Raw genomic sequence first — 27,292 nt, 5'->3', positions numbered from 1 at the left:
GGGGGGGGGGGGGGGGGAAGGCTCTGTACACCTTCCCATTCCACCCCAGTGGACAGCCCAAGCAAAAGGCTGTCATTTTTTTAACCTTTTTTTAGTGGCCTTTTCCTTCCCGCCGATCCTCCTCCCAAACCCCACCCGCGTTCCCTCCCTCTTTTTATAATCTATTAATAAAGAATAAATGATTTTTAAAAGATAGTGACTTTATTTGGTTTGAAAGCAAGCTGGGGGAAGGGGGAGGGTGGGTTCCTACAGAGAATGAGTCAATAAAGGGGGCGGGTTTTCATGAAGGAGAAACAAACAGATATTTCACACTGTAGCCTGGCCAGTCATGAAACTGGTTTTCAAAGCTTCTCTGATGCACAGCGCTTCCTGGTGTGCTCTTCTAATCGCCCTGGTGTCTGGCTGCGCGTAATCAGCAGCCAGGCGATTTGCCTCAGCCTCCCACCCCACCATAAAGGTCTCGCCCTTACTTTCACAGAGATTGTGGAGCACACAGCAAGCTGAAATAACAATGAGGAGATTGGTTTGGCTGAGGTCTGAGCGAGTCAGTAACGATCGCCAGCGACCTTTTAAATGGCCAAATGCACATCCTACCACCATTATGCACTTGCTCAGCCTGTAGTTGAACAGCTCCTGACTCCTGTCTAGGCTGCCTGTGTATGGCTTCATGAGCCATGGCATTAAGGGGTAGGCTGGGTCCCCAAGAATAACTATTGGCATTTCAACATCCCCAACGGTTATTTTCTGGTCCGGAAAGTCAGTCCCTTGCTGCAGCCCAACACGTTGATGTTGGTGAAACGTCCCTTGTGATCCACAAGTGCTTGCAGCACCATTGAAAAGTACCCCTTGCGGTTTATGTACTGGGTACCCTGGTGCTCCGGTGCCAAGATAGGGATATGGGTTCCATCTATCGCCCCATCACAGTTAGGGAATCCCATTGCAGCAAAGCCATCCACTGTGACCTGCACATTTCCCAGAATCACTACCTTTCATAGCAGCACCTGAGTGATTGCTTTGGCTACTTGCATCACAGCAGCCCCCACAGTAGATTTGCCCACTCCAAATTGATTCCCGACTGACCGGTAGCTGTCTGGCGTTGCAAGCTTCCACAGGGCTATCGTCACTCGCTTCTCAACTGTGAGGGCTGCTCTCATCTTGGTATTCTGGCATTTCAGGGAAGGGGACAGCAAGTCACAAAGTTCCATGAAAGTGCCCTTACGCATGCGAAAGTTCCGCAGCCACTGGGAATCATCCCACACCTGCAACACTATGCGGTCCCACCAGTCTGTGTTTGTTTCCCTTGCTTTGTTCATGACTGCTGTCTTGAGCTGAGCGGGCTCCATGCTTGCCGTGGTATGGAGTCTGCAGTGTTCACCCATAAAAAAAGGCGCGAAATGGTTGTCTGCCATCCGTTGCTTTCATGCAGAGAGGGAGGGAGGGGTGAGGCTGTACCCAGAACCACCTGCGACAATGTTTTTTGTCCCATCAGGCACTGGGATCTCAACCCAGAATTCCAATGGGCGGGGGAGACTGCGGGAACTATAGGATAGCTACCCACAGTGCAACGCTTCAGAAATCGACGCTAGCCCCGGAACATGGACGCACATTGTCGAATGAATGTGCTTAGTGTGGCCGCATACATTTGACTTTATACAATCTGTTTCCCAAATTTGAATTATATAAATTCGGATTAATCCTGTAGTGTAGACATACCCCTAGCTCCACGTAGTCCTCCTTACCTCTGCTCCCACAGTGTTCGGTTTAGCCATTGAAATGATGAAGTTATACAAGCCGCAGTTTCTGCTGATTGGGAATCCTGCAGCTTCTTTTGATTTCAAGGCAGAAGTGCAAGTAGGGTTTACTCTACAGTACACAGTGCCGGCAAGAGATTTTTAGCGGGTATGAGGTACCGGAAAGACTTGGGGAGGCTAGGCCCCCCTGCCCTCTGGAGTGGGGGTGGAGCTGCAGTCTGCTCCTTAACGGAGCAGCATTGCGGCATGGGAAGGCATACGTTCTTTTTATGGGTTTAACAGCACAATACATATGTTAACAAACTTAAACAAAGCCTTTGTTTAAGTTTGTTAGCAGGTGTATTGTGCTGTTACACAGGAGTCCTCAAGAGGGAAGGGGTGGGGGGGATGGAAGGTGTTTAGACAGTGTTTTTGATTCCTGCTCCAACCTCTGGACTATGAACATATACTGATGGAAGCATTCTAACCAAGGGACAGAGGACTTGAAGGTAATCTGGAGCCTTCATATTTCCTTGATTCTTTGCAGATGGATTTATGAGTTGTATATGGTACAAAGACTGTTCTAGCCTCACTGATTTCTGATTTTTCTTTTGCAATGGACAAAAATCAGATGTCTGCTCTCAGAAACCTAGGAGGGGAAGTTAACATAGTGGTTAAATTCATCCTTGGTGTAACTCCACTGATTTTAATTGGCTTACACCACCAGCGCCCGCATTCAAATGGCTCAACCTCTTCTCTTAGGTCTGTTCCTATGGACAAATGCCGTGGATGAAGCCTTCATTTTCTACCCATACACCGAGCAAGCAAGCTGTGAAGTGTTAGTTTTACTATGTACACGCGTTTATTATTCTAGCACCTAGGAGCCCTACCCAGGGGCCAGCAGGGCACGTGACCCGCACTGGGCTAGGTGCAGGCTGCAGCGATAGCAATGCTGGTGTCTAGCCACCCCTAGCGTGGGCCGAAATGGCTCTTTTCTGCAGCCTCCAGCATGAGTTTATAAATTGCAAATTATTTCCCCGGAGCCAGGACGAGGAAAAAACCCCATAGCCGTGTCCTTTCATTCCCTTCCCCGGACACAAAAGGCCTCACCCTACTCCCCTGGAACTCAGTGGCGACCGACCGCCCCCCAGGGGCGCCTGTCCATAAATAGCCACCCTCTCTCCGCTGGCGGGAAGCGTCGCAACTTGCGGACAGGGGGCAGCAGCCACGCACCTCGCCCCATCAGGCAGGCACCCGCCCGCCCGCGCCTCTCTCCTCCAGAGCCGGAGCCGCAAACAGAGAGATTACTCGCAACACCCAGTGCGCCCGCGCGCAGCTCCGGCTCCTCCCCTCGACCTGCACAAGAGGGTGGAACGGGGCGGGCTGCAGAAAGACGGGACGCGCCGCGGCTTTTGATTGGCTGGCCGTCCGGCCGGGGCGCCTGGGTCGCCTCTCTCGCGCCACTTTCGGGCGCGTTGGCGCGAGCGGAGCGAGCGTGGTCGGGGCCATGGCGGAGAGCGAGAGCCGGCGCGGCGGTGAGAGGCGGGCGGGGCTGTGCGGCCGCTGCACGGGGCGTGGGGGGCTCGCGCAGCCTGGGGGCGGGTAGCGGCTGGACACGGGTGCAGCGGTAGGGGGCAGGCTCTGCATGGGGGGCGCCGGGGGTGTTGTATTTGGGCTCCCCTTGAGCGTGTCTCCGATTTCCTGGGCGGGGGTGGTAGTGTTGCAGGATCTGGGCGGGGCAGTTGGGAGTGGCCGGTTTTGGGGTGCTTTTCGGGGGGGGCACTTCATTGGTGTCCCCAAGATTCTCCTTGGAAGGTGACAGGGAGAGTGTGTTGAAATCGAGTCTGTCTTAAAAAAATAAACACACCGGCGTGTTAAAAGAATCTGGTGCTGACACTGGTCCCTGTGTCATCCTGCTGAATTTGTGGTTTTGCATCACTTGTTTTTTTTTTTTTTTTTTTTTTGAGAATGTTTTTTCTTCTTTCCGGGCTGGGTTTAAGCTCATACATAGAGGTAAATGTCTGTACCTGAAATGCTGTAAAATGCATGGAGTAAACATAGGGAAGCGAGAACTATAACCCTTTTTAATTTAAAACCCCCTCGCTGTTTCATGAAAACATAGTGTAGATGACAATCATGCCTAGCAGAAGTGTACTCTCCCTCTCCCCTCCAGCCCACAAGATGTCATTGTTTTTAGGACAGTTTTCTATACTTGATAGGTGCTGACTTTCCTCATATCATCACTGTTTTGAGCCATAACATTACTGTTTTGAGCCCTGAATTCCTTCACCCTCTAAATCTAGTAAAATCAAAATCAGGGTACAGAGAAATTGTATTCAGTTTGCTTAGAGTGAAAATACCTCAGAGCATGCAAACAAAGTTTAATTCTGTGTATTTGACATAATTTTTTTTTTAAACTGCTGTTGTGGCTTAACAATAACTAGAAACCACTATTATTTATATTATAGCACTTGAGATCCCTAATCATAGACCAGGACTCGATTGTTCCAGGTGCAGTACAAACATGGAACAAAAAGATGGTCCCTGCCTCTAAAGAGCTTACAGTCTAGTATCCGATAAGGGACAACATGTGGATACAGACAAACTGGGGGTACCAAGAGACCGTGATAATATTGGTTAGCATGATAGGCAATGAGTTCAGCATAGTAGCAACCTAACCATTAACAAGTTTTTATTTTGGTAGGTATCGCAGCAAAGGAGAGTTTTAAGCAGGATAATATGTTAGTTTTGCAAATGTTTATGGGTAGCTTCTCCTAAGCATGAGGAGCAGCATAGAAGGAAGCATGACGGCACTTGATCGAAAATTTAACAAGTGGGCAATGGAGGCTGACATCATGGGTAGATTGGAGGCGGGAGTCAACATCTTGTTAGTGAAGGAAAGATGATAGGTAGGGTTGGGACAAATAACTTATGTTCGGTGCAATAGAGCAGTGGTCCCCAACGCAGTACCTGCGGGCGCCATGGCATCTATGTGCACCCGCCTACTGGCCGCCAGACAAGCAGCTGCTGAAATGCCGCTGAGAAGCGGTGCTGCCAAAATGCCACTGATTTTCGGCCGCATTTTGGCGGCAATGCTTCTTGGCATTGCCGCTTCTCGGCCACATTTCGGCGGCGATGCTTCTTGGCATTGCTGCTTCTTGGCCGCACTTCGGCAGCTGCTTGTCCGGTTGCCATGCTCCTCGGCGGCTAGTTGTCCGGTGCCTGCCACATGGAAAGATTGGGGACCACTGCAATGGAGAAAGAGGAGCCAGTGGATGGGTGCAGCAAGGGTGGTGACATGGTCAAAGCAGGCTAGGAACATAATCTTTGCAGCAGCCGTCTGAATGGTTATATGTAGGGCCCTACCAATTGACTGTCCATTTTGGTCAGTTTCATGGTTGTAGGGTTTTAAAAATAGTCAATTTCATGGTTTCAGATGTTTATAGCTGAAATTTCAGGGTGTTGTAACCATGAGGATCTCAACCCAAAAAAGTGTTGGGGTGGGGGGGTTCGCAAGGCTATTATAGGGGGGGTTGTGGGTTTGCCACCCTTACTTCTGTGCTGCTGCTGTCGGATGCTGCCTTCAGAGCTGGAGAGCAATGGCCAAGCTTTGAAACCAGCACCACCGCCAGCAGCAGCGCAGAAGTGAGGGTGGCAGAATATTGTGGGGGTGGATTGCCATACATTCTGGTTTTCCTAGCAGCTTCCCATCTGGGTTTGGGGGCTGACAGCCACCCTCACTTCTGCACTGCCTTCAGAACTCTGCTCCTAGCCAGCAGCTGTGGGGGATGCATTTCCCCCCCCCCCCCATCCAGATCCTGCAGCACTGCCCCACCCCCTGCCAAAGAAATCCAAGACCTGCTCAAAGGGAGCCCAAATACAACACCCCCATATAGACCCTGCCCCCCCACAATTTTTGAGGTCTGTGCTGCTCTCCTCATTCTGCAGCTTCACAGAGCTTCACATGCTCTGGCCATGACTCCTCTGCTCCTGCTCATGGGCAGACAAATTATTCCAAAGCTGTAAAAATTTTTATCAATATAATAACAAATACTTCAGAGGCAACTGTCCAGCTATATTCAGTGGACCAAAAAAGGGGGTGGGGGGGTCACATAGTAAAGATCCTACTCAGCATCTGACATTCTGACTCATAGCCATTCAGGTTGGGTAGAACTGTGGGAGATGCTGTGAATTTGGTAGGGCCCTCGATATAAGCAGGCCAAGATCTTGCAAAGAACTTTGTGAAGGTGTACCTCTGCGTCTGCATGAGCCCCATTACAGTTAGTGGGGGTCAACCTCTGTTGATCTTTTTGTGGGAACTGGACCTCAATGATAGAGCTTTGCAAACAGTAACTTACAATGTGCTACTTTATTATCTAACTATTTTGGTTTAGAACAGGTCTTTACATTTTAATCAGTCGTGCTGGCTAAAAGAATAAATCTGTTAATCTGACATGAATATGGGGGCAGGTCTACATTAGAAACACTACTCTGGTGCAGCTGCGTTGCTGTAGCGTGTCTGATGAAGATGCTCTATGCTGACAGGAGAGCACTCTCCCGTCACCATAATCACTCCACCTCTGCTAGAGGCGGAAGGTATGTTGGTGGGACACCTATCTAGTGTCCGATCACCAGCCATTGGAGATATTCACTACTAGCAGTCACAGATCGGCTACATGCCATTGTAGGCAATCTCATTATACCATCCCTTCCATAAATTTATCAAGCTCGGTTTTGAAACTGGTTAGGTTTTTTGCCCCCACTGCTCCCCTTGGAAGGCTGTTCCAGAGCTTCACTTCTCTGCTGGTTAGAAACATTTGTCTAATTTCATGTCTAGTTTATATCCCAGGGGTCTGCAACCTTTCAGAAGTGATGTGCCGTGTCTTCATTTATTCACTCTAATAATGTAAGGTTTCGTGTGCCAGTAATACATTTTAACCTTTTTAGAAGGTCTCTTTCTATAAGTCTATAATATATAACTAAACTATTGTTGTATGTAAAGTAAATAAGGTTTTTAAAATGTTTAAGATGCTTCATTTAAAATTAAAATAAAACGCAGAGCCTCCTGGACCGGTGGCCAGGACCTGGGCAGCGTGAGTGCCACTGAAAATCAGCTCGCATGCTGCCTTCGGCACGCATGCCATAGGTTGCCTACCCCTGTTATATCCATTTGTTCTTGTGTCCACATTGGTGCTTAACTTAAATAACTCCTCTCCCTCCCTGGTACTTATCCCTCGGTTTTATTTATAGAGCGTAATCGTATCTCCTCTCAGTCTTCTTTTGTCTGCTAAACAAGCCAAACTCTTGGAGTCTTCTCTCCATAAGGTAGTTTTTCCTTATGGAGGAAAGTCATAAGGTAAGTTTTCCATTTCTCTGATCATCCTAGTAGCTTGTCTCTGCACCTGTTCCAGTTTGAATTCATCTTTCTTAAACATGGAAGACTAGAATTGCACAGAGTATTCAAGGTGAGGTCTCACCAGTGTCTTCTATAATGGTATTAACACTTCCCTGTCTCTACTGAAAATATCTTGCCTGATGCATTCTAGGACTGCTTGTCACTGAGAGACTAAATAAAAGCATTAAGACGAAAGTTAGACGTCTAAAATAACCTTCCTTTCCAAATCATAGATAGTGACAGTTGATGCACCTCTAAAGGAGGTTGGGTGGCAGCTTAACAATTGTCACCCTTCCTTTCCTGAGTCTACTGTAGGTGCATTATTACCACAATCTACCTATTCTGCAGCTCAGCAGCTCCAACAATCCTTGATGTCTGGGCTACTTTCCTCACTCAGTAGCTTCACGGCGCCGGTTCAGCATTTTGGCACCACTGCTTTGTTCGTGCCTCTTCTGCGCCCAATTGCGGCCAGATTCTCTGCCTCCGCAGCAGCATGTGGATGGCAGTTCTGTTGCACCCTCCTATCTTCTACCTTCAGTGTAGTATTTTTGAAGGGGGGGGGGCAGTGGTGAGCAGTGGTCTCCCACACTAGCCCTTTCCTCCTCTCTGGGTTGGTTTTTAGTCAGATGACTGAACCCACCTGGAACCTCACTGCTGGCTCCTCTGCACCTTCTTGGTATGGCTGAGCAGCCTAAAAAGCACTGAACAAACTGTAAACAGTGCTCCGTCTATGAGACAGCCTTCCTGGCCTTGGCAGATGGTGAGTTGTGCTCAGCCTTCGGTCCCTAACTCTGTTAGGTCCCAGGGCCATGAGTCGGGCAGGAGAGGTGGGATCCCCTGCCCACCAGAGCAGCTGCAACTCCACTGGGAGAAAAATAGACCAGGAGTTTGTGAGGAGAGCAGGGAGAGACTCCAAAGAGAAGGAGTACCCCATGTTGTTCATTGTTCAAAAGCATGCGGGAGGAATCTGAGCCATTCTAGACTTCAAATGATTCAACAAGTGGATGAAGAAAACAAAGTTTCAGATGGAGACCCTGACCTCTCTGGTGTCATGCCTGTCGAAGGAGGATTTTCTGACTTCAGTGGATCTGGCAGATGGATACTGTAGTGGTTCCTTGCTCTCCAGTGGGGAGGGAGGCCACTCTGCCTCACCTTATTGGACGGTAACCCTTGGGCTTGGGTCGCGCTGGCGGGGCCGAGCTGTAAGCCGCCTATAGTTCCATGGCCGTCTAATAGAGGCAAACAAGCAATAACAGTCTGGGGCACTTGTCCTCACCCTCGGTTGGGGCAGAGCACTGAGTAGTTTTTAGCACGTAGCCCCTCAGCTGGGCCGGGCAGTACTTAATAATCTAAAGCTTTGCCCCACCCTAAGGGTCAGAGCCGGGGCAGGCTGCAGCCTCAGGCTCCTGGCTAAGGCAGCCAGTGAACACTCACAGTCTGGGGCTCTAGCTCTTTGGGCGGGGCCAAGCAGGGAGCAGGTTGTAGCCAACGTTCCCTCTAATTTTTTCATTCATGCGCGGAATGCATTTTGTTATGTGCAGCACCAATATCGAGGTAGTGTGTAGATGTGTGCCACCAGTAGAAACAAAAAACATATATATAATTTTTTTAAAATTAACATAGGTATGGCCAATGGTACATGTAAAAGGGACTGTAAAGATTTCCTGGAATCTGACATTGTAGGGCCAGATCCTCAGCTGGTGTACAGCAGCCATGAAGTCACTGGAACTACTTCAATTTACACTAGCTGAGGATTTGGCTGTTCAAGTGTATCATATTAGAACGACTTCCTTATCACTATTGCAAACGCATAGACTGAAGTCTTATACACATAACAGGCTTTTCTGAAGGGCAGAAAACAATGAAATCCTATAATGTGCAACCCATATTTCAGATTGCAGTTCCCTTTGTTCAGTATTTAATCTGGTGACTGGCAGTGCACAGCTGAACCTAAACTGAGATTTGTCACCCAAATGAAACGAAAATTCTATGGTGTCTTGAAGATATTTTTCTTTGGCTAAAGGTGTGGCATTTCATGGTCTTGTATAAATCTTGGTTTAGGATGTGGATCAGACTCAATAAGGTATATATTTCTGGCAGATAAGCAGTATTTTATCCCCATAAATCATGTGTAAACAGAGGCATCGCAGAACAAAGAACAGAAACATTTAATTGCTGTAACACAAGATCTCCCTTTTAAAAAAGGGGGCTGGGGCCAAGGGAGAGAAGTACCTGTCCATGCCGCAGCCCGATCAGGGCTGGGGCCGAGGGAGAGCCGCGCTTTTCCTGCATGCCCCAAGCTCCCTCAAACCCCCATCACCGCCCCTCACCTCACCCCACCCCACTGCCCTCACCCACGCTCTCTACACATTCTCCATGCTCACCTGTGTGCGCGGCGGGTTCGCGACCCTTGATGGCTCTTGTGCGGCTGCACAGGCATGCACCTTAGAGGGAGCACAGGCTATAAGCTAAGCCTCCTGGCTAATGCAGCTAGCAAACGCTCAGTTCAGGGCTCAGGTAGGGATGAGCACCCACACAATCTAAGGGCTGGGGGGAGAGGGGGCCGCACCAACCGAGTCTAGCGTCCTAGCTTGACGGACAGTAGACGTGCATAGGTCTCCGTGGTGGGGAGTCTGCAACCTCAGGGGTGGCGTGGCACGGGCTGGGGGACGCAGACCCGCCCGACTCCACCACATCCCAGCCCAGGGCGCTAGCAGTGTTGGAGTGGTCCGCCACTGGTCAGCGGGGATCCAGCCGCAACACACTGACCTAGGAACAGTCAGCAATGTAGCCAGACAGTTGTTGGCTGCCCCAGACTACTTTCTACCTCCCTGGGGTGTGGTATTTCTGGAATCCACAGTCCTCTGGCTCCTCTGGGTACATGGTGGATGGCAGTCCTGGCAACTCTCCTTCTGGGTCTGTCTCCTCTGGGGGCAGGGTGCTGCAGAGTGTAGGTTGATCTGCCCGGTGCCACAGCAGAATAGAGGTGTCCGTCTCCTTTCCTGGCTGCTGCTCACCTGAGCTGCAGAACCCTCCCTTTATACTTCCTGTCCCATCCTGGCGCTTCTGGCGAGACGAGTGGGGTGAGTTCGGCTCTGCCCACCAGGGAGTGTAGAGGTCCCTCTCTCTCCAGTCCGGAGAGAGGCCACTCTGCCTCGTACGCATACCTCCGCAATCCTGTCAGACCTTGCCATCACAGGTTCCTAAGGTTTGCTTATGGCAGGAAGTAACATCAGTACTGGATGCTCTCATTCAGCTTGTCCTCTGCTCCTCGGGTGTTTACAAAGATGTTGGCAGTAATGATACCCTGCAACCTCAGTAGGGCTATCCACGTGTGCCCCTTCCTGGATGACACTTGTTCAGAACACTGTCCCCGGAAACAGCACATAGAGCCACATCGCTGACACCGAGTATCCTATAAGAACCCGCTTTATCAATGTCAAAAAAACCAACACATACTTAGGAGTGGACATAAATACCTTGATAGCAAGGATCTATCCATCATTAGAAAGGTTCAAGAAGATTCAGGACCTCTTCATGTTGTTTGGGAGCTGCAAGAGGCCTGCTATAGCATTGGGCCTTCAACTACTAGGCCTCCTCGTATTGAGCATAGGGATCACTCCCTGGGTGCAATCATGCATCAGGTGCCTTCAGGGCTTCATCATAAAGGTACAGGACCACCTTGGAACACATGAAGGATCACGTAGGGGTCTCAACACAGGTGTTCAACTCCTTAAAATGGTGGTCAGCCCAGGGCAATGTTTGCAAAGGTATCCCCCTATGCTGCCCAGATCCTCAAGTTTTCATAACCAACGCCAGCCTGGAGAGCTGGGGTGCACACTTGGGAGCCCAGACAGTTCTAGGCCCACATCATAAACCTTCTAGAGCTAAAAGCAATCAAGCTGGTGCAGTGAAGGTTCCAGTCCAGCCTAAAGGGGAACCCTGTCCTGATTCAGTCGGACAACACGACTGCCATCACGTGTGGACAACCAAGGGGGAGCAAGGACCCCAGTGTTACACACAGAAGCAATGGAAATTATGTGATGGGTAGAGAACTGTCTCCTGTTCCTCAGAGCAATTCATGTAAAGGGAGACCCGAACCAAAAGTGGATTAGCTCAACAACTCTGAGTGGTGCCCGAATTAGGGAGTCTTTGAGTTAATTGTCCAAATGTTCAGCGTTCCCTCAACTGATATATTCATTAACCATATGAATGCGAAGAGACCAAAGTACTTCACCAGGGAGGTGGATCCCAGATCTGGGGGACAGATTGCCTGTTGCCCAGATGGCTGCAGGGTCTCCTCTGTGTGTTTCCACCCTTCCCATTACTAGGGAAGGTGGTTGAGAAAATAAAATGAGAACAGATAGCAGTCATATTGATAACTCCCCATTGACTGAGGAGACTCTGGTTTTCAGACTGAAAATAGGACCTCCACTACAACTCCCAAAGAGATGGTACATCTTCTCACAAGGTCATCTTCATCATCTGGACGTCAGTTGGCTGCATTTAACAGCCTGGCTATTGAAAGGGAAGTGCTGGTATCGCTGGGTTTGTCCTTCAAAGTCATCAAGACACTGCTTTCATCTAGAAGAGTATCGACATTGAAAATGCATTCTTCCATCTGGGCCAAGTTCTGGTGCTAAGATCACAAAGCAAATCTTAGAAATACTAGCTATTTGGGACATTCTCTGAAAATGCTTGGACAGAGCTCTCCAACCCAGCACCATAGCTTGACGGGTATCTGCCCTCAGTAGCATGATGTTTGTGGGATCCCTGAGTTCTCTGGCAGAGCACCCTCAGGTAGCCAGATTCCTGGGAGCAGTCTGATTAACCGAGTTGGCAGTCAGGCCACTCAACTGGTTGTATTGAGAGCCCTGACAAGCCATCCCATTGAATCGCTGACATCAGTGTCAGCATTCTATTTGTCCATCAAAACTGGCTTTCTGATACCCGTTATGTCTGCCAGGGGAGTGTTGGAGCTGGCAGTCTTTTCTGTGCAGGAACCTTACTGTTTGTTCCACAAGGACCAGGTGGTGCTTAGGACTCTGGAATTGTTTAGTCCTGAAGGTGAATTCTTCCTTCCATGCTTCCCAGCAGGAGGTTCTCCTATTATTCTGTCCAAGGCCACAACATCTTACTGAGAAGGAGTGGCACACCTTAGATCAGCAGTGGGCAACCTGCGGCCCATCAGGGTAATATGCTGGCGGGCCGGGAGACAGTTGGTTTACATTGACCATGCACAGGCATGGCCGCCCGCAGCTCCCAGTGGCCGCAGTTCACCGTTCCTGGCCAATGGGAGCTGCAGGAAGCGGCGGCCCTCCACCCAGGGCCCTTCGGAGTGGCAGGCGGCATGTGGCCTCCCCCTTCTCCCCCCCTCCCCCCCCGAGCACTGGGCAGCCCCAGCTACTCCAAGTCCCAGCCACCCTAGCCCCAGCCAGCTTCCCTTCCTGGAAGAGGAGCAGCCTACTTGGGCTGGGGTCAACTAGCAGCGAGAAGGGAGGGGGCCATGCAGGGCTGTGTGGGAGGGGGCCATGCAGGGCTGTGTGGGCAGGCTCAGTCTTCCCCTGCCTATTGGACGCTCCGCCCATGTTTTTAAGGAGTAATCAACAGTGGAACCATTGTTTCTCTAAAATTAATATTAAACAGTTACTGTGGATTAAATGTCTGAAAACAAGAACAATGCATAGTTGAATTGTACTTCTGATGTTTTTAATATTGATTTCAGCTACATCAGACTCTGGAAGTTTTGCGCTATCACGTTCTCGCCGTGAGAAAAAATCTAAAAAAGGACACCAAGAAGCTCTAGAACTCTTGAAAAAGGCCAAGGCGGGTGAAAAAGTAAAATATGAGGTAAATAGTTAAATCTTTTCTCTTGCTTGAACTTTCCGTATAAAAACCTAAATTGAGTTTGGGAATATTGATCTTTGTCCTAACCTGTATAAAGCTGATCACTTGCTTCTGGAAATTATGGGGAACGTTAAGAAAACAGTATTAATCAAGACAAACTGGCCTGAAAGGTGTTTTATTAGTAAAATTTTTCGTGAGACAGTAGTTATTTCTGTATTTGCCACTTCTCTGTCCCTTGCCATTGGAAATTAAAGAAATTGGTGAGCAACATTTAATTTTCAGTCATTAAAATGGCTTATTGTTTAAGCATGAAGTTTGATCTGCCTTGACAATTATTCTGTAGTGAAAGACTTGCCTTCAGGACTTCAGCACATATTAATTAAATAGTGGACTAGGAAACAACTTAACTTATGACTTTCAAAGGATTATCTGATCCACTATGGTAATGTTAAGGCACTGCATCTTGGAAGGAAAGGAAAAGTCAATTTATATAGAAGTATTGAACTACTACAAACTGCAGTAAAATGACGTAGTAACTAATGAGATATGCAACATCAGATGGCCTTTTTTCACCCACTTGGATGTAGACAGAGGTCAGGAATAATCAGACCACTCAAGATGTATGTTCAGCTTAACATTCCCTTGTTTCTCAGGCCAGGTCTACGCTACACACTCACTTCAATATAACACTGTCGCTCAGGGGTGTGAAAAATCCACAACTCTGAGTGACATAGTTATATCGATCTTAGTGCTCTCTACACAGGGAGGGGATTATGTCGTTGGCTGGAGAGCTTCTCCCACTGACATAGCTACAGCCTCTTGCAGAGGTGGAGTTAAGCCAATGGGAGACCAGACGAGCTACAGCGATGTAGCTGCGCTGATGCAAGTTGGTAGTGTAGACCCCGTCTCACTCATAACTTTTTGTTAAATTGAAGTGTTTGCAAAGTTTACATTGCAGTTGATATACCTTGTGAAGCATCCTGGAGGTACCCATGGTTGTGAGGCACCTCACTATCAATTCCTTTAGCTGAGGAAGCCTTGTATGTTCCTGCTGTTGGTCAGTTCCCCAGCTCCACGAGCCTTAGGCAACACGAGCACTGCCCTCCAGGCCTTTGCCAGTCCAGCTGTTTCTTAACAGGTTAAGGGTAGGCACACTCTAACCCCCAAGTCTCCCACTGCACCACCTAGCCCCTGATCTGTGGGACACTCTCAGAATTCCCAGATCTTATATTCCCAAAGAAACAGTATACATAGCACTTAGATATGTGTATGGTAAAAACAGGAAGAAGGGTTACATATAAAGTAAAGTCATAAATGCATTCTAGAATCTAGACTTATTTCACTGGATACCCCTTTGACTAATAAAGCTTAGCTCCCAGAGTCTTTCCAGCGCTCGTCAGCCAACCCTGGCCGTGATCTGTTTTTTGTTACACAAAGTAAGCTGATGTGTTTGCTTTCTAGGTGAAGGATGCAGAGTGAGTCATAGTCCAGAAATTTGTTGTTTTCACATGTAAACAGGACTCCCTCCTGCTGATTTATTTTTTCTTGTAAATTTCCTCTCTGTAAAATCTTCAAATTTCTTCATTAGCATTCAGCTCAGACTATAAATGGGCATCCATTGTGATCCATACAGTGTTCAATTACATATAGCCAGGCATGTAAACATCTCTTGCCCGAAAGAAACTTTTTAATTCCCTTCTGGTGACCCCACCCAATTCATAGCCCCTAACAATAATTTTCACTATATTTACACCTACCTCCTTACATATTTTCTGTACATACATTTCACGATGATGAACAGTGTGACACAGATCTCCACTGAAAACCTTACATGACACCCTTTGGCAAACTAGAATGAAGATACTAGACCCTGGGGATCCCAGTAACCCTTAGGCACTCCTGTTCCCTCTGCCAGTTGGCACCAAGATGTCCCTTAGTAAAAGAACTAAAAAAGAGCCACCGTGGCTTAACAACCATGTAAAAGAAGCAGTGAGAGATAAAAAGACTTCCTTTAAAAAGTGGAAGTCAAATCCTAGTGAGGCAAATAGAAAGGAGCATAAACACTGCCAAATTAAGTGCAAGAATGTAATAAGAAAAGCCAAAGAGGAGTTTGAAGAACGGCTAGCCAAAAACTCCAAAGGTAATAACAAAATGTTTAAGTACATCAGAAGCAGGAAGCCTGCTAAACAACCAGTGGGGCCCCTGGATGATCGAGATAGAAAAGGAGCGCTTAAAGATGATAAAGTCATTGCGAGAAACTAAATGGATTCTTTGCTTCAGTCTTCACGGCTGAGGATGTTAGGGAGATTCCCAAACCTGAGCTGGCTTTTGTAGGTGACAAATCTGAGGGACTGTCACGGATTGAAGTGTCACAAGAGGAGGTTTTGGAATTAATTGATAAACTTAACATTAACAAGTCACCGGGACCAAATGGCATTCACCCAAGAGTTCTGAAAGAACTCAAATGTGAAGTTGCGGAACTGTTAACTAAGGTTTGTAACCTGTCCTTTAAATCAGCTTCTGTACCCAATGACTCGAAGTTAGCTAATGTAACGCCAATATTTAAAAAGGGCTCTAGAGGTGGTCCCGGCAATTACAGACCGGTAAGTCTAACGTCGGCACCAGGCAAATTAGTCGAAACAATAGTTAAGAATAAAATTGTCCGACACATAGAAAAACATAAACTGTTGAGCAATAGTCAACATGGCTTCTGTAAAGGGAAATTGTGTCTTACTAATCTATTAGAATTCTTTGAAGGGGTAAACAAACGTGGACAAGGGGGATCCAGTGGACATAGTGTACTTAGATTTCCAGAAAGCCTTTGACAAGGTCCCTCACCAAAGGCTCTTATGTAAATTAAGCTGCCATGGGATAAAAGGGAAGGTCCTTTCATGGACTGAGAACTGGTTAAAAGACAGGGAACAAAGGGTAGGAATTAATGGTAAATTCTCATACTGGAGAGGGGTAACTAGTGGTGTTCCCCAAGGGTCAGTCCTTAGACCGATCCTATTCAACTTAATTCATAAATGATCTGGAGAAAGGGGTAAACAGTGAGGTGGCAAAGTCTGCAGATGATACTAAACTGCTCAAGATAGTTAAGACCAAAGCAGACTGTGAAGAACTTCAAAAAGATCTCACAAAACTAAGTGATTGGGCAACAAAATGGCAAATGAAATTTAATGTGGATAAATGTAAAGTAATGCACATTGGAAAAAATAACCCCAACTATACATGCAATATGATGGGGGCTAATTTAGCTACAACAAGTCAGGAAAAGGTCTTGGAGTCATCGTGGATAGTTCTCTGAAAATGTCCATGCAGTGTGTAGAGGCGGTCAAAAAAGCAAACAGGATGTTAGAAATCATTAAAAAGGGGATAGATAATAAGACTGAGAATATATTATTGCCCTTATATAAATCGATGGTACGCCCTCATCTCGAATACTGCATACAGATGTGGTCTCCTCATCTCAAAAAAGATATACTGGCACTAGAAAAGGGCAACTAAAATGATTAGGGGTTTGGAATGGGTCCCATATGAGGAGAGATTAAAGAGGCTAGGACTCTTCAGCTTGGAAAAGAGGATATGATAGAGGTGTATATAAAATCATGAGTGATGTGGAGAAAGTGGATAAGGAAAAGTTATTTACTTATTCCCAGAATACAAGAACTAGGGGTCATCAAATGAAATTAATAGGCAGCAGGTTTAAAACAAATAAAAGGAAGTTCTTCTTCACACAGCACACAGTCAACTTGTGGAACTCCTTACCTGAGGAGGTTGTGAAGGCTAGGACTATAACAGCGTTTAAAAGAGAACTGGATAAATTCATGTAGGCAGGGCCAGCTCTAGGATTTTTGCCGCCCAAAGCAAAAACAATTTTGGCCGCCTCCCCCCACCCTTATTTAATTACCCCACCCCCGGCCCTGCCTCAACTCCGCCCCTTCCCCAAATCCCCAGCCCTGCCTCCTCCCCCCTGGCTCTCAAGCCTAGGAGGGAGGGAAGGGGAGAAGCGGCGCCGCGGCCACTCGGAGTCTCCCCCTCCCTCCCAGGTTTGAGAGCCTGGGAGGGAGGGGGAGACTCCGAGTGGCCGCGGCGCGGGCGCCGCTTCTCCCCCTCCCTCCCAGGCTCTCAAGCCTGGGACGGAGGGGGAGCAGCGGCGCGCGAAACGTCCGCTCGGGATCTCCCCCTCCCTCCCTCCCAGGTTTGAGAGCCTGGGAGGGAGGGCGAGTAGCGGCGCGCGAATCAGCTGTTTCGCGCGCCGTGGCAGCAGCAGCGGAGGTGAGCTAGGGCAGCCGAGGCACATTTTTAGGGGCGGCATTCTGGCGCCGGCCATGCCGCCCCTAAAAATGTGCCGCCCCAAGCACCAGCTTGTTTTGCTGGTGCCTAGAGCTGGCCCTGCATGGAGGTTAAGTCCATTAATGGCTATTAGCAAGGATGGGTAAGGAATGGTGTCCCTAGCCTCCCTCTGTCAGAGGGTGGAGATGGATGGCAGGAGAGAGATCACTTGATCATTGCCTGTTAGGTTCACACCCTCTGGGGCGCCTGGCATTGGCCACTGTTGGTAGACAGGATACTGGGCTAGATGGACCTTTGGTCTGACCCGGTATGGCCTTTCTTATGTTCTTATGCACTGTGATGCTTCCCTGGAGTACCCAAGATTGTGAGGCGTTTCACTACCACCTGCCCTTAACATGAGGAAGCCTTGTCTGTGCCCGCCCAGGGTCAGGTCCCAGACCCGTCTCAGGAAACATATGCACTCTCCTCTTAGCCCACGCAGGCTCTGCTGTCCCTTTGAAGACAAGCAGTAGGTGCACTCCAGCCCCTGAGGTTCCCAAACACCCCCTTGGCGTATCCAGCCCCCAGTTCCACTGCATGCTCACAGAATTCACAGATCCTCTATTCCCAAAGCAACAGTACATCTCAGAATCCTCTCTCCACTCAATTTACAGCACTTATGCTTGTTTTCACTATAACCATATGGCAGTTTTTATTTATCAGAGAATAGAGCAGTGGTTCTCAAACTTTTATACTAGTGACCCCTTTTACATAACAAGTCTCTGAGTGTGACCCCCCCCCCTTATAAATTAAAAACACTTTTTTATATAACACCATTATAAATGCTGGAGGCAAAGTGGGGTTGGGGTGGAGGTTGACAGCATGCGACCCCTCCCCCCCCAAAATAACCTCATGACCCCCTGAGGGGTCCCGACCCACAGTTTGAGAACCCCTGGAATAGAGATTAGAAAAGAAGCAAGCAGAATTAATGGAAACAAAGGGTTACATGTAAAATAAAATCATAATACTCTTTCCCTAGAGCCTAACAAGACATTCTCCTGTCTCCTAAAGGTTAACTCATCCAAAGTCTCTCTCCCAGCATTAAACAACCAGACTGGCTGTGATCTAGTTTACTGAAATCGAAGTAAACTAGATCCACTGCGTTAAACAATCAGACATAGCGTTGTCCACACCAGCGCTTTTGTCCATGAAATTGTCAGTCAGGTATGGGTTTTTTCACACCCCTGACTGACAAAAGTTTTGCTGACAAAAGTACCAATGTAGAGACCCTAAATCCTGAACCGTATTAGACTAGGCAGTATTTAGCCCAATCAGTTTTTCTCACCCCGCTGGATGTTGCAGGTAGGTTAGTTCTCAATACACCGGACAGGCTTCCCCTTTAAGCCTAGGATGAGTCTCCTCAGTTCAAGTCTGTCTTCCCAGTGTACTTGTTGCTTCCAGCATAGGTGGGGGAGGTGAAAGGTAAAAGCATGATGCCACTCTCCCCTATTTTATATCCTAAGTCCATGTGCCTGGAAAACACTAGCCCAGACATATCCTGGTGGGCTTTGCTGAGTCACAGAATTGAGCAATCTCCCATTGTGTGATGCTTGCACAGCTCCCTTACAGCTTTGTAAATTCCTTGTTTACAACTCCCCTGCTGATTAATGGTCATTTAACACCCACCTGGGAGTGGATCACCCCCTTAGTTGTCAGGGAGGACTGGCAGTGAATGTCCCTGAAACTTGCAACATATTTCAGTAACAACCATACAGCAAAATCTCATAACTTCATACACACTAACAATATACATATTTTGACCGAACAATCTGTTTCAGCAGATCATGACCTTTCATATATGATATCTTACATGGTATTCCTTCTATGAAATAGATCATAATTATACGGTGGGGTGAATATGGGGGCTCCATGGTGCTGTTTTGAGGTACATAGTGTCACAATACTAAAAAGTAAAAACAAAACACCTCAAACTGAAGGAAGACTTACACTTGCTATTTCTGAACAGTTCACCCTGGTGTGATTAGAGAAGAAAAATCCAATCTAGTCTGAGTCCTTGATAAAGCTGCTTTATTAAAAATAGGATAGCTTGAGAATAATTCTGGTATGAATTAATATGTATATCTAAATATGCCTTGCTTGCAGGTTGAGGAGTTCACAAGTGTTTATGAAGAAGTTGATGAAGCACAATACTCCAAGATGGTCAGGGAACGCCAGGATGACGATTGGATTGTAGATGATGGTGTGTAAGATTCATTTAGGGGGCTCCCTTTATATGCTGAGTAGAAGCATAAAATATATGTGGGTATTCTTGCATATATTTCTAAGCCACAGGTTGAATGGCTCACAAGTTCCAATATCTTTTGTATGCATTTTAAAAAACAAATCATAAAAATTACCCTGAAATTATCTTAACTCCATCAGATTTCATGAAGACGTTTCCTCAAAATGTAAATGCCTCAGTGCCCTCTATAGATTATTAGTTATAATACAGACAAAAAAAAATGAGCTGCTAAACCGAGACGTTTGATCTAGATGTTTAAAGCAATTTAGGTGTTGCGGCACTCAACATCACAATGCCGAACTGATTTAGGAGTCCTTAGGAGACTAAGTGCCTAAATCTCTTTTAAAAGCAAAAATCAGAGTCCTAAATCAGTTAGGCATTGTGTTGCTGAGTGCCGCAACACATAAATAGCTTTAAAAATCTGGGTCTTTATGCCTAAGCATTGTTGAATTTATAATAACGCTTTCAAGATGAGTGATTCAAATATTTTACATTGACTGCAGATACAGTGACTTTGTTCCATTTAAAAATGGTTCCCTATTGCAAACTACAGATATATTTTTAGCTGATCATGTACTAAAGTAGTTACTTTGAGCCAAACCCCATTATAACTTGGTTTGTTTTTTAGTTTATTTTTATACTCAAAATATATAGATTTATAAAGTAATGAAAAATCAAGAGTTTGTTAAACAGAGGAAGCCCCTTAGCGATGGAGATTAAGTTTAAATTTCATCTTTCTGAATTTGCAAAGGGTCACTTAAAGTTTATTATAACCTTCTTCTTGTACAGATGGGATAGGTTATGTAGAAGATGGAAGGGAGATCTTTGATGAAGATCTAGAAGATGATGTCCTTGGTTCCAAGAAGAAAGGTAAATGAATTGAACTCTTGAAAGTTGCTCTGTTTGCTTTTTTAAAAAAGTGCATAAAATTGGGTACTTCTGTTGACTTCATCCAGTGGAAATGGGTCAGTAAGCCCAAATATTAGCACAGCTTCCTGGGAAGGACAACTTGTATAGGTGTCATTGATACCGGAAGTGACAGAGGTTGCATAAATGTGTCTGGAACCAGGGTTTGGCCTGCAGAGCCTCTGTTTATCCTTGGTGATGGTGTGTGAGATGTTGATTATCAGAGCTTAGAAATGTAGGGATGAAGGAGACTGAGAGGTCATCTAGGCCAGCCCCCTGCACTGAGGCAGGACCAAGTATGCCTAGACCATCTAAAAAATCTGTTTTAAAAACCTGCAACGAGGGGGATTTCACAACCTCCTTTGGAAGCCTGTTCCAGTTCTTAACTATGCTTTATATTTAGGAAGTTTTTGCTCATATCTAACCTAAATCTCTCTTGCTACAGATTAAGCCCATTACTACTTGTCCTGCCTTCAGTAGACATGGAGAACAATTGATCACAGTCCTCTTTATAACAGTCTTTAACATATTTGAAGACTGTTATTGGGTCCCCCCTCAGTCTTCTTTTCTCAAGACTAAACGTAGCCAGTTTTTTTAGCCTTTATCTTGTTGTCTTAAACCTAGATGACGTGCTTTCTGAACAGTTTTCATTTGTGTGGTACAAATGAACTTGATGCTAATAGTATGAATATGCAATCAAAGTGTTGGTGGTAATAGTAGTAGTAGTATTTACTATCTTTGTCAGTAAAGCTGTTCATTTCAGTGGTCTGCTGTGATCTGTGTTGGTTCACAATTGGCAGTTTAGTAATGTTGTTACTACAGGTTTGTATGTGTAAAAGAACATTATAATGCTTTGGTTTTAGCTGGATCCTTAATAGTTGACTAAATTTCTTTTAAGTGTGTACACTAAGTTATACTACATTATGTCCTGCTGTGTCTTAAATACTGGGCCAATGAGGACTTGAGAAGCTCAACAGATTCTTCACTTAGAATGATAGACTTTAAGATCAGAAGGGACCATTATGATCATCTAGTCTGACCTCCTGCACAATGCAGGCCACAGAATCTCTCCCACCCACTCCTGTATCAAACCTATGTCTGAGCCATTGAAGTCCTCAAATCGTGGTTTAAAGACTTCAAGGTGCAGAGAATCTTCCAGCAATTGACCCGTGCCCCACGCTGCAAAGGAAGGCAACTCCCCTCCCCCAGGGCCTCTGCCAATCTGCCCTGGAGGAAAATTCCTTCCCGACCCCAAATATGGCAATCAGCTAAACCCTGAGCATGTGGGCAAGACTCACCAGCCAGACTCCCAGTAAAGAATTCTCTGTAGTAACTCAGATCCCACCCCATCTAATATCCCATCACAGACCATTGGGCATATTTACCGCTAATAGTCAAAGATCAATTAATTGCCAAAATTAGGCTATCCCATCATACCATCCCTTCCATAAACGTATCAAGATTAGACTTGAAGCCAGATATGTCTTTTGCCCCCACTGCTCCCTTGGAAGGCTGTTCCAGAACTTCACTCCTCTGATGGTGAGAAACCTTCGTCTAATTTCAAGTCTAAACTTCCCGATGGCCAGTTTATATCCATTTGTTGTTGTGTCCACATTGGTACTGAGCTTAAATAATTCCTCTCCCTTTCTGGTATTTATTCCTCTGATATATTTATAGAGAGCAATCATATCTCCCCTCAGCCTTCTTTTGGTTAGGCTAAACAAGCCAAGCTCTTTGAGTCTCCTTTCATAAGACAGGTTTTCCATTCCTCGGATCATCCTAGTAGCCCTTCTCTGTACCTGTTCCAGTTTCATCCTTCTTAAACATGGGAGACCAGACTGCACACAGTATTCCAGATGAGGTCTCACCAGTCCCTGGTATAACGGTACTAACACTTCCTTATCTCTACTGGAAATACCTCGCCTGATGCATCCCAAGATGGCATTAGCTTTTTTCATGGCCATATCACATTGGCGGCTCATAGTCATCCTGTGATCAACCAATACTCCAAGGTCCTTCTCTTCCTCTGTTACTTCCAACTGATGCGTCCCCAGCTTATAACAATAATTCTTGTTATTAATCCCTAAATGCATGACCTTGCACTTTTCACTATTAAATTTCATCCTATTACATTACTATTAGTCCAGTTTACAAGGTCATCCAGTTCTTCCTGTATGATATCCCGGGGTCCTTCTCTGTATTGGCAATACCTCCCAGCTTTGTGTCAGCCTCCGACTTTATTAGCACATTCCCACTTTCTGTGCCAAGGTCAGTAATAAAAAGATTAAATAAGATTGGTCCCAAAACTGATACCTGAGGAACTCCACTAGTAACCTCTCTCCAGCCTCACAGTTCACCTTTTAGTACGACCTGTTGTAGTCTCCCCTTTTACCAGTTCCTTATCCACCTTTCAATTTTCATATTGATCCCTATCTTTTCCAATTTAGCTAATAATTCCCCATATGGAACCATATCAAATGCATTACTGAAATCGAAGTAAACTAGATCCACTCGTTTCCTTTGTCTAAAAAATCTGTTACCTCCTCAAAGAAGGAGATCAGGTTGGTTTGGCATGATCTACCTTTTGTAAAACCATGTTGTATTTTGTCCCAATTATCATTAACCTCAGTGTCCTTAACTATTTTCTCCTTCATAATTTTTTCCAAGACCTTGCATACTACAGATGTCAAACTAACAGGCCTGTAGTTGCCCGGATCACTTTTTTTTCCCTTTCTTAAAGATAGGAACTATGTTAGCAATTCTCCAGTCATACAGTACAACCCCTGAGTTTACAGATTCATTAAAAATTCTTGCTAATGAGCTTGCAATTTCATGTGCCAGTTCCTTTAATGTTCTTGGATGAAGATTATCTGAGCCCCATGATTTAGTCCCAATAAGCTGTTCGAGTTTGGCTTCTACCTCGGATGTGGTAATGTCTACCTCCATATTCTCATTCCCATTTGTCATCCTACCATTATCCCTAAGCTCCTCATTAGCCTCATTAAAGACTGAGGCAATACATTTAGGCCATGCCTAAATTATCCTTAACCTCCACTCCATCCTCAGTGTTTAGTGGTCCCACTTCTTCTTTCTTTTCTTCTTCTTTATATGGCTATAGAACCTTTTACTATTGGTTTTAATTCCCTTTGCAAGGTCTAACTCTACATGGCTTTTGGCCTTTCTCACTTTATCCCTACATGTTCTGACCTTAATAAGGTAGCTTTCCTTGCTGATCACTCCCATCTTCCATGCCTTGTAGGCTTTCTGCTTTTTCTTAATCACCTCTCTGAGCTGCTTGCTCATCCAGCTTGGTCTACAACTCCTGCCTATGATTTTTTCCCCCTTTCTAGGGATGCAGGCTTCTGATAGTTTCTGTAACTTTGACTTGAAGTAATTCTAGCTCTCCTTCACCTTTAGATCCACAAGTTCTTCAGTCCACTCCACTTCCCTAACTAATTTCCTTAATTTTTTAAAGTTAGCCTTTTTAAAATCAAAAACCCCTGGTGGGCTGGGCTGGTTTGTTTACCTGTTGCATCCGCAGGTTCGGCCGATCGCGGCTCCCACTGGCCGCGGTTCGCAGTACCAGGCCAATGGGGGCTGTGGGTAGCGGTGCAGGCCGAGGGATGTGCTGGCTGCTGCTTCCTGCCGCCCCCATTGGCCTGGAGCGGTGAACCGCGGCCAGTGGGAGCCGTCAGAGGCCAAACCTGCAGAGGTTGTGCAGACTGCATGTGACTTTACAAAATGCTGTGACTTAAACAAAATAAGCATGGGCCCTGGATTTCAATGGTATTTAACTATATATGGTGACATAAGTTTTACAGTCCTTCTCTTTTAGCTAGAACATCACGAAAAAGCTGCACTTGAGTGAATTTTAAGTTTCACTTCTGAATTGCTATGAAGTATTTTTCAGCATATATTGAAAGCAATCACATCCTTTTTCTGTACAAAAAAAATCATTCATTTCCCTTATCAAACCTTAGTGCAACCTTTTCTGTAGAGGTTAGTGCAGCAATATTCAGGACAAATTTGTGTAGTCTTGCTTGTTACTCTACAGTCTGCCCAACTTTCTTCAAACGTACTGTTCAACCTGTAGAGTAAAACGGTTAACTTTCACACCAAACCAGTGTGACTAGCCAAAGTTTTTTAATAGGGCAAAAACAACACTTATAATAGAGCTCTGTAAATTTTCTTGTAGCCATTTAGATATTTATCTTTTGGCACTGTTTATAATAAAATGTATTAAGTTTGATAAACATTCAGTGCTACTTGAATGAAGCTGCATCAGTGGTGATTGGGGTCTAATGTTTTAATGACCAGCTATCTAACTGAAATAACTTTAACTTATGAAAGTGAGCCAACGTTAAGTCATACAAACATTTTCAAAAATCCAGTAAGTCTTTTGGTCTTCAAACAAGTGTAATTAATTTCTTAAATATGGAAATGTCCACTTTTTTCCTTATTGGTCTACTTTAAAGAGGTTGGGGCTTTAGACATTTCCATATGTAACTTGCATGCTTAAGCCTGTGATTATGTATTCATAAATATACAGTAAATCTAATTTATACTGCTAGTTCCATCATGGACAATCTAAAGAGATTTACAAATGATATGCAGGGATCCCTTTCTCCAATAGAGAGGTGAAATGTTGCAATTGTGTAACATCATTTTGCTGCTCTAGCATCTTCAGATGGAATGTGCAGGATGTAATTACCCAAAGTTTAATATCTGCACTCTTATCAAAAATGCCATAGGCTCTCCACTGGCAACAAATGATCAGAAACTCTTACAACTCATGAAAGATTGCACTTTCAATAGCGTAGTGCCCCTAACATTATGCTGGGCTCAATAGTGACTACCAGGAAAGAGTGCCTCTTACTGAAGTATAAACATAGTTTCTTATAACAACTGTGTTTACCATAGAGGCTTTCTGTCCTAGCACTGGGATACTCTTGATGAGCTTGTGAGATCAGACAGGATTTCAGAATAGGCAGCAGGTTTAAAACAAACAAAAGGAAGTATTTTTTCACACAACACCCAGTCAGTCTGTGGAACTCTTTGCCAGAGGATGTTGTGAAAGCCAAGACTATAACAGGGTTCAAAAAAGAACTAGATAAGTTCATGGAGTATTAGTCCATCAATGGCTATTAGCCAGGATGGGCAGAGATGGTGACCCTAGCCTCTGTTTGCCAGAAGCTGGGAATGGACGACAGGGGATGGATCACTTGATGATGATGATCTGTTCTGTTCATTCCCTCTGAGGCACCTGGCATTGGCCACTGTCGGAGGAAGACAGGATACTGGGCTAGATGGACCTTTGGTCTGACCCAGTATGGCTGTTCTTATGTTCTTTAGTGGTTTCTTTGTGTTTAAAAACTTGACTGAATTTCTTTTGGTTCTTGTGAAAGCTACCAGTTAAACAGATGTCTTCTGTCCTCAAGGTTATTATCTGCAGGATATGTACAGGGGCAAGGGAAGCTTCTGCACAGCTCCCTGAGGGCAGGTCTACACAAACATGTAGTTTGCAGCAAGCTGGGGTATGAATCTATCCCACACTAGCTGTCCATGTGGACCCTGATGATGTGCACTAATGAACTAGACACGCTAGGTAACTTGACTAAGGTCACATAGGAAATCATTGGCAACACAAAGAATCAGACCTTGTCTCCATGGTCCTAGGCTTGCTAACTAACCACTGGACCATCTTTCCTCTATGCAAATACTCTGCTGTACCATACTCTGGAGCAGTGGTTCTCAACCTATTTACTGTTACAGGCCACCTGTGCGGCCCGCAATGAGTTATTTGGGTCGCATCCAATACTACCTGTATGGTCCTGTGGATGTCACATGGGCTGCATTGCTGTGCTGATTGGGCTGTAGGTTGAGAACCACTGCTGTAGTGACCACGTTTTAGTATATGAGAGGTAGTTCAGTAATTGGCCTGTGTGATACTTCCAAGAAGGCTACAAACTCTGGTAATAGCTTTTTGTAATGTAATTCTGAACAGCTATTAGATTGTAACGCTTTGCATGAACTGCCAACTTACGCTGGATACGAGCGAGTAGCCTAAAGGTTAAAGATGATCCCTTTACCAATTCCATCAACTGTGCAGCCCCCACTGATAACTGGAGCCTTTAATTATTTGAGAAATCACTTCTCTCTCTTGCTCCTGTAGGAAAAGGTGACAAAACATCCACAAATGACAAAAAGAATGTGAAGAAGTCTGTGGTGTCAAAGCCAAACACCATCAAGTCTATGTTTATGGCTAGTGCAGGGAAGAAAAACACAGATGTAAGTTGTATTTTTATATTTCAATTTAAATGTCCTACCTTCAGTTAGACTTGTAACTTTATTTTCTTTACTCAAAGTGACAAATGTTTTGGTTACTACCGTTTGACTTTTTTTAATCAATTGGCACACAAGCCAGACTTAAAAGCTCTCACTGAGAGTTTCTGGGTGCTGGTCACTCTTGAAAATCTGGCCCATGGTATGTGGGGAACTTCCTTATTCTGTATTGACCGAGTCTTTCGGTTCAGTTAGTGCATATAATTAAGTCTGTATAGCTAATACAGCTGTCTAATATTTTACAGAAAACTGTAGACTTGTCCAAGGATGACTTACTCGGGGATATTCTGCAAGATCTGAATGCTGAGGTAAGTAGTTGAATTCTGAGGGGTATAATGTATTGAACACCCCAATCAATGATGCAATTCATCCAGTTATCAGAAGTTTTTAAGAAGCATTTTTTTTTCTAAATGGACCACCTAAGATTTTATTATTTTAGTGAAGTCATTCCCAACTCTTGGCTGTGACAATCTTTGTCCCATGAGTCATCTTTAG

The 27,292-nt window shown here is 45.5% G+C and overlaps 1 protein-coding gene across 3 annotated transcripts in view; it reads left to right on the top strand.

Annotated features, from left to right (window-relative positions):
- The first annotated feature begins 3,105 nt into the window (after nt 1-3,105).
- Nucleotides 3,106-27,292, top strand: part of POLA1 (DNA polymerase alpha 1, catalytic subunit) — a 349,978-nt gene continuing 325,791 nt past the window's right edge. For all 3 annotated transcript variants that reach the window (XM_065579286.1, XM_065579280.1, XM_065579281.1), the window contains exons 1-6: nt 3,106-3,265; nt 12,851-12,975; nt 19,411-19,507; nt 20,339-20,419; nt 26,628-26,743; nt 27,043-27,105. In XM_065579286.1, the coding sequence (XP_065435358.1) occupies nt 3,238-3,265; nt 12,851-12,975; nt 19,411-19,507; nt 20,339-20,419; nt 26,628-26,743; nt 27,043-27,105 (510 nt within the window). In that variant the 5' untranslated portion in view covers nt 3,106-3,237. The remainder of the gene's footprint in view (nt 3,266-12,850; nt 12,976-19,410; nt 19,508-20,338; nt 20,420-26,627; nt 26,744-27,042; nt 27,106-27,292) is intronic.

This window comes from Chrysemys picta, chromosome 1, assembly GCF_011386835.1.
Source record: "Chrysemys picta bellii isolate R12L10 chromosome 1, ASM1138683v2, whole genome shotgun sequence".
Taxonomy (NCBI): Eukaryota; Metazoa; Chordata; order Testudines; family Emydidae; genus Chrysemys; species Chrysemys picta.
Note: the sequence above shows the minus strand (reverse complement) of the source record. Positions and strands in the feature narration are given on the sequence as shown.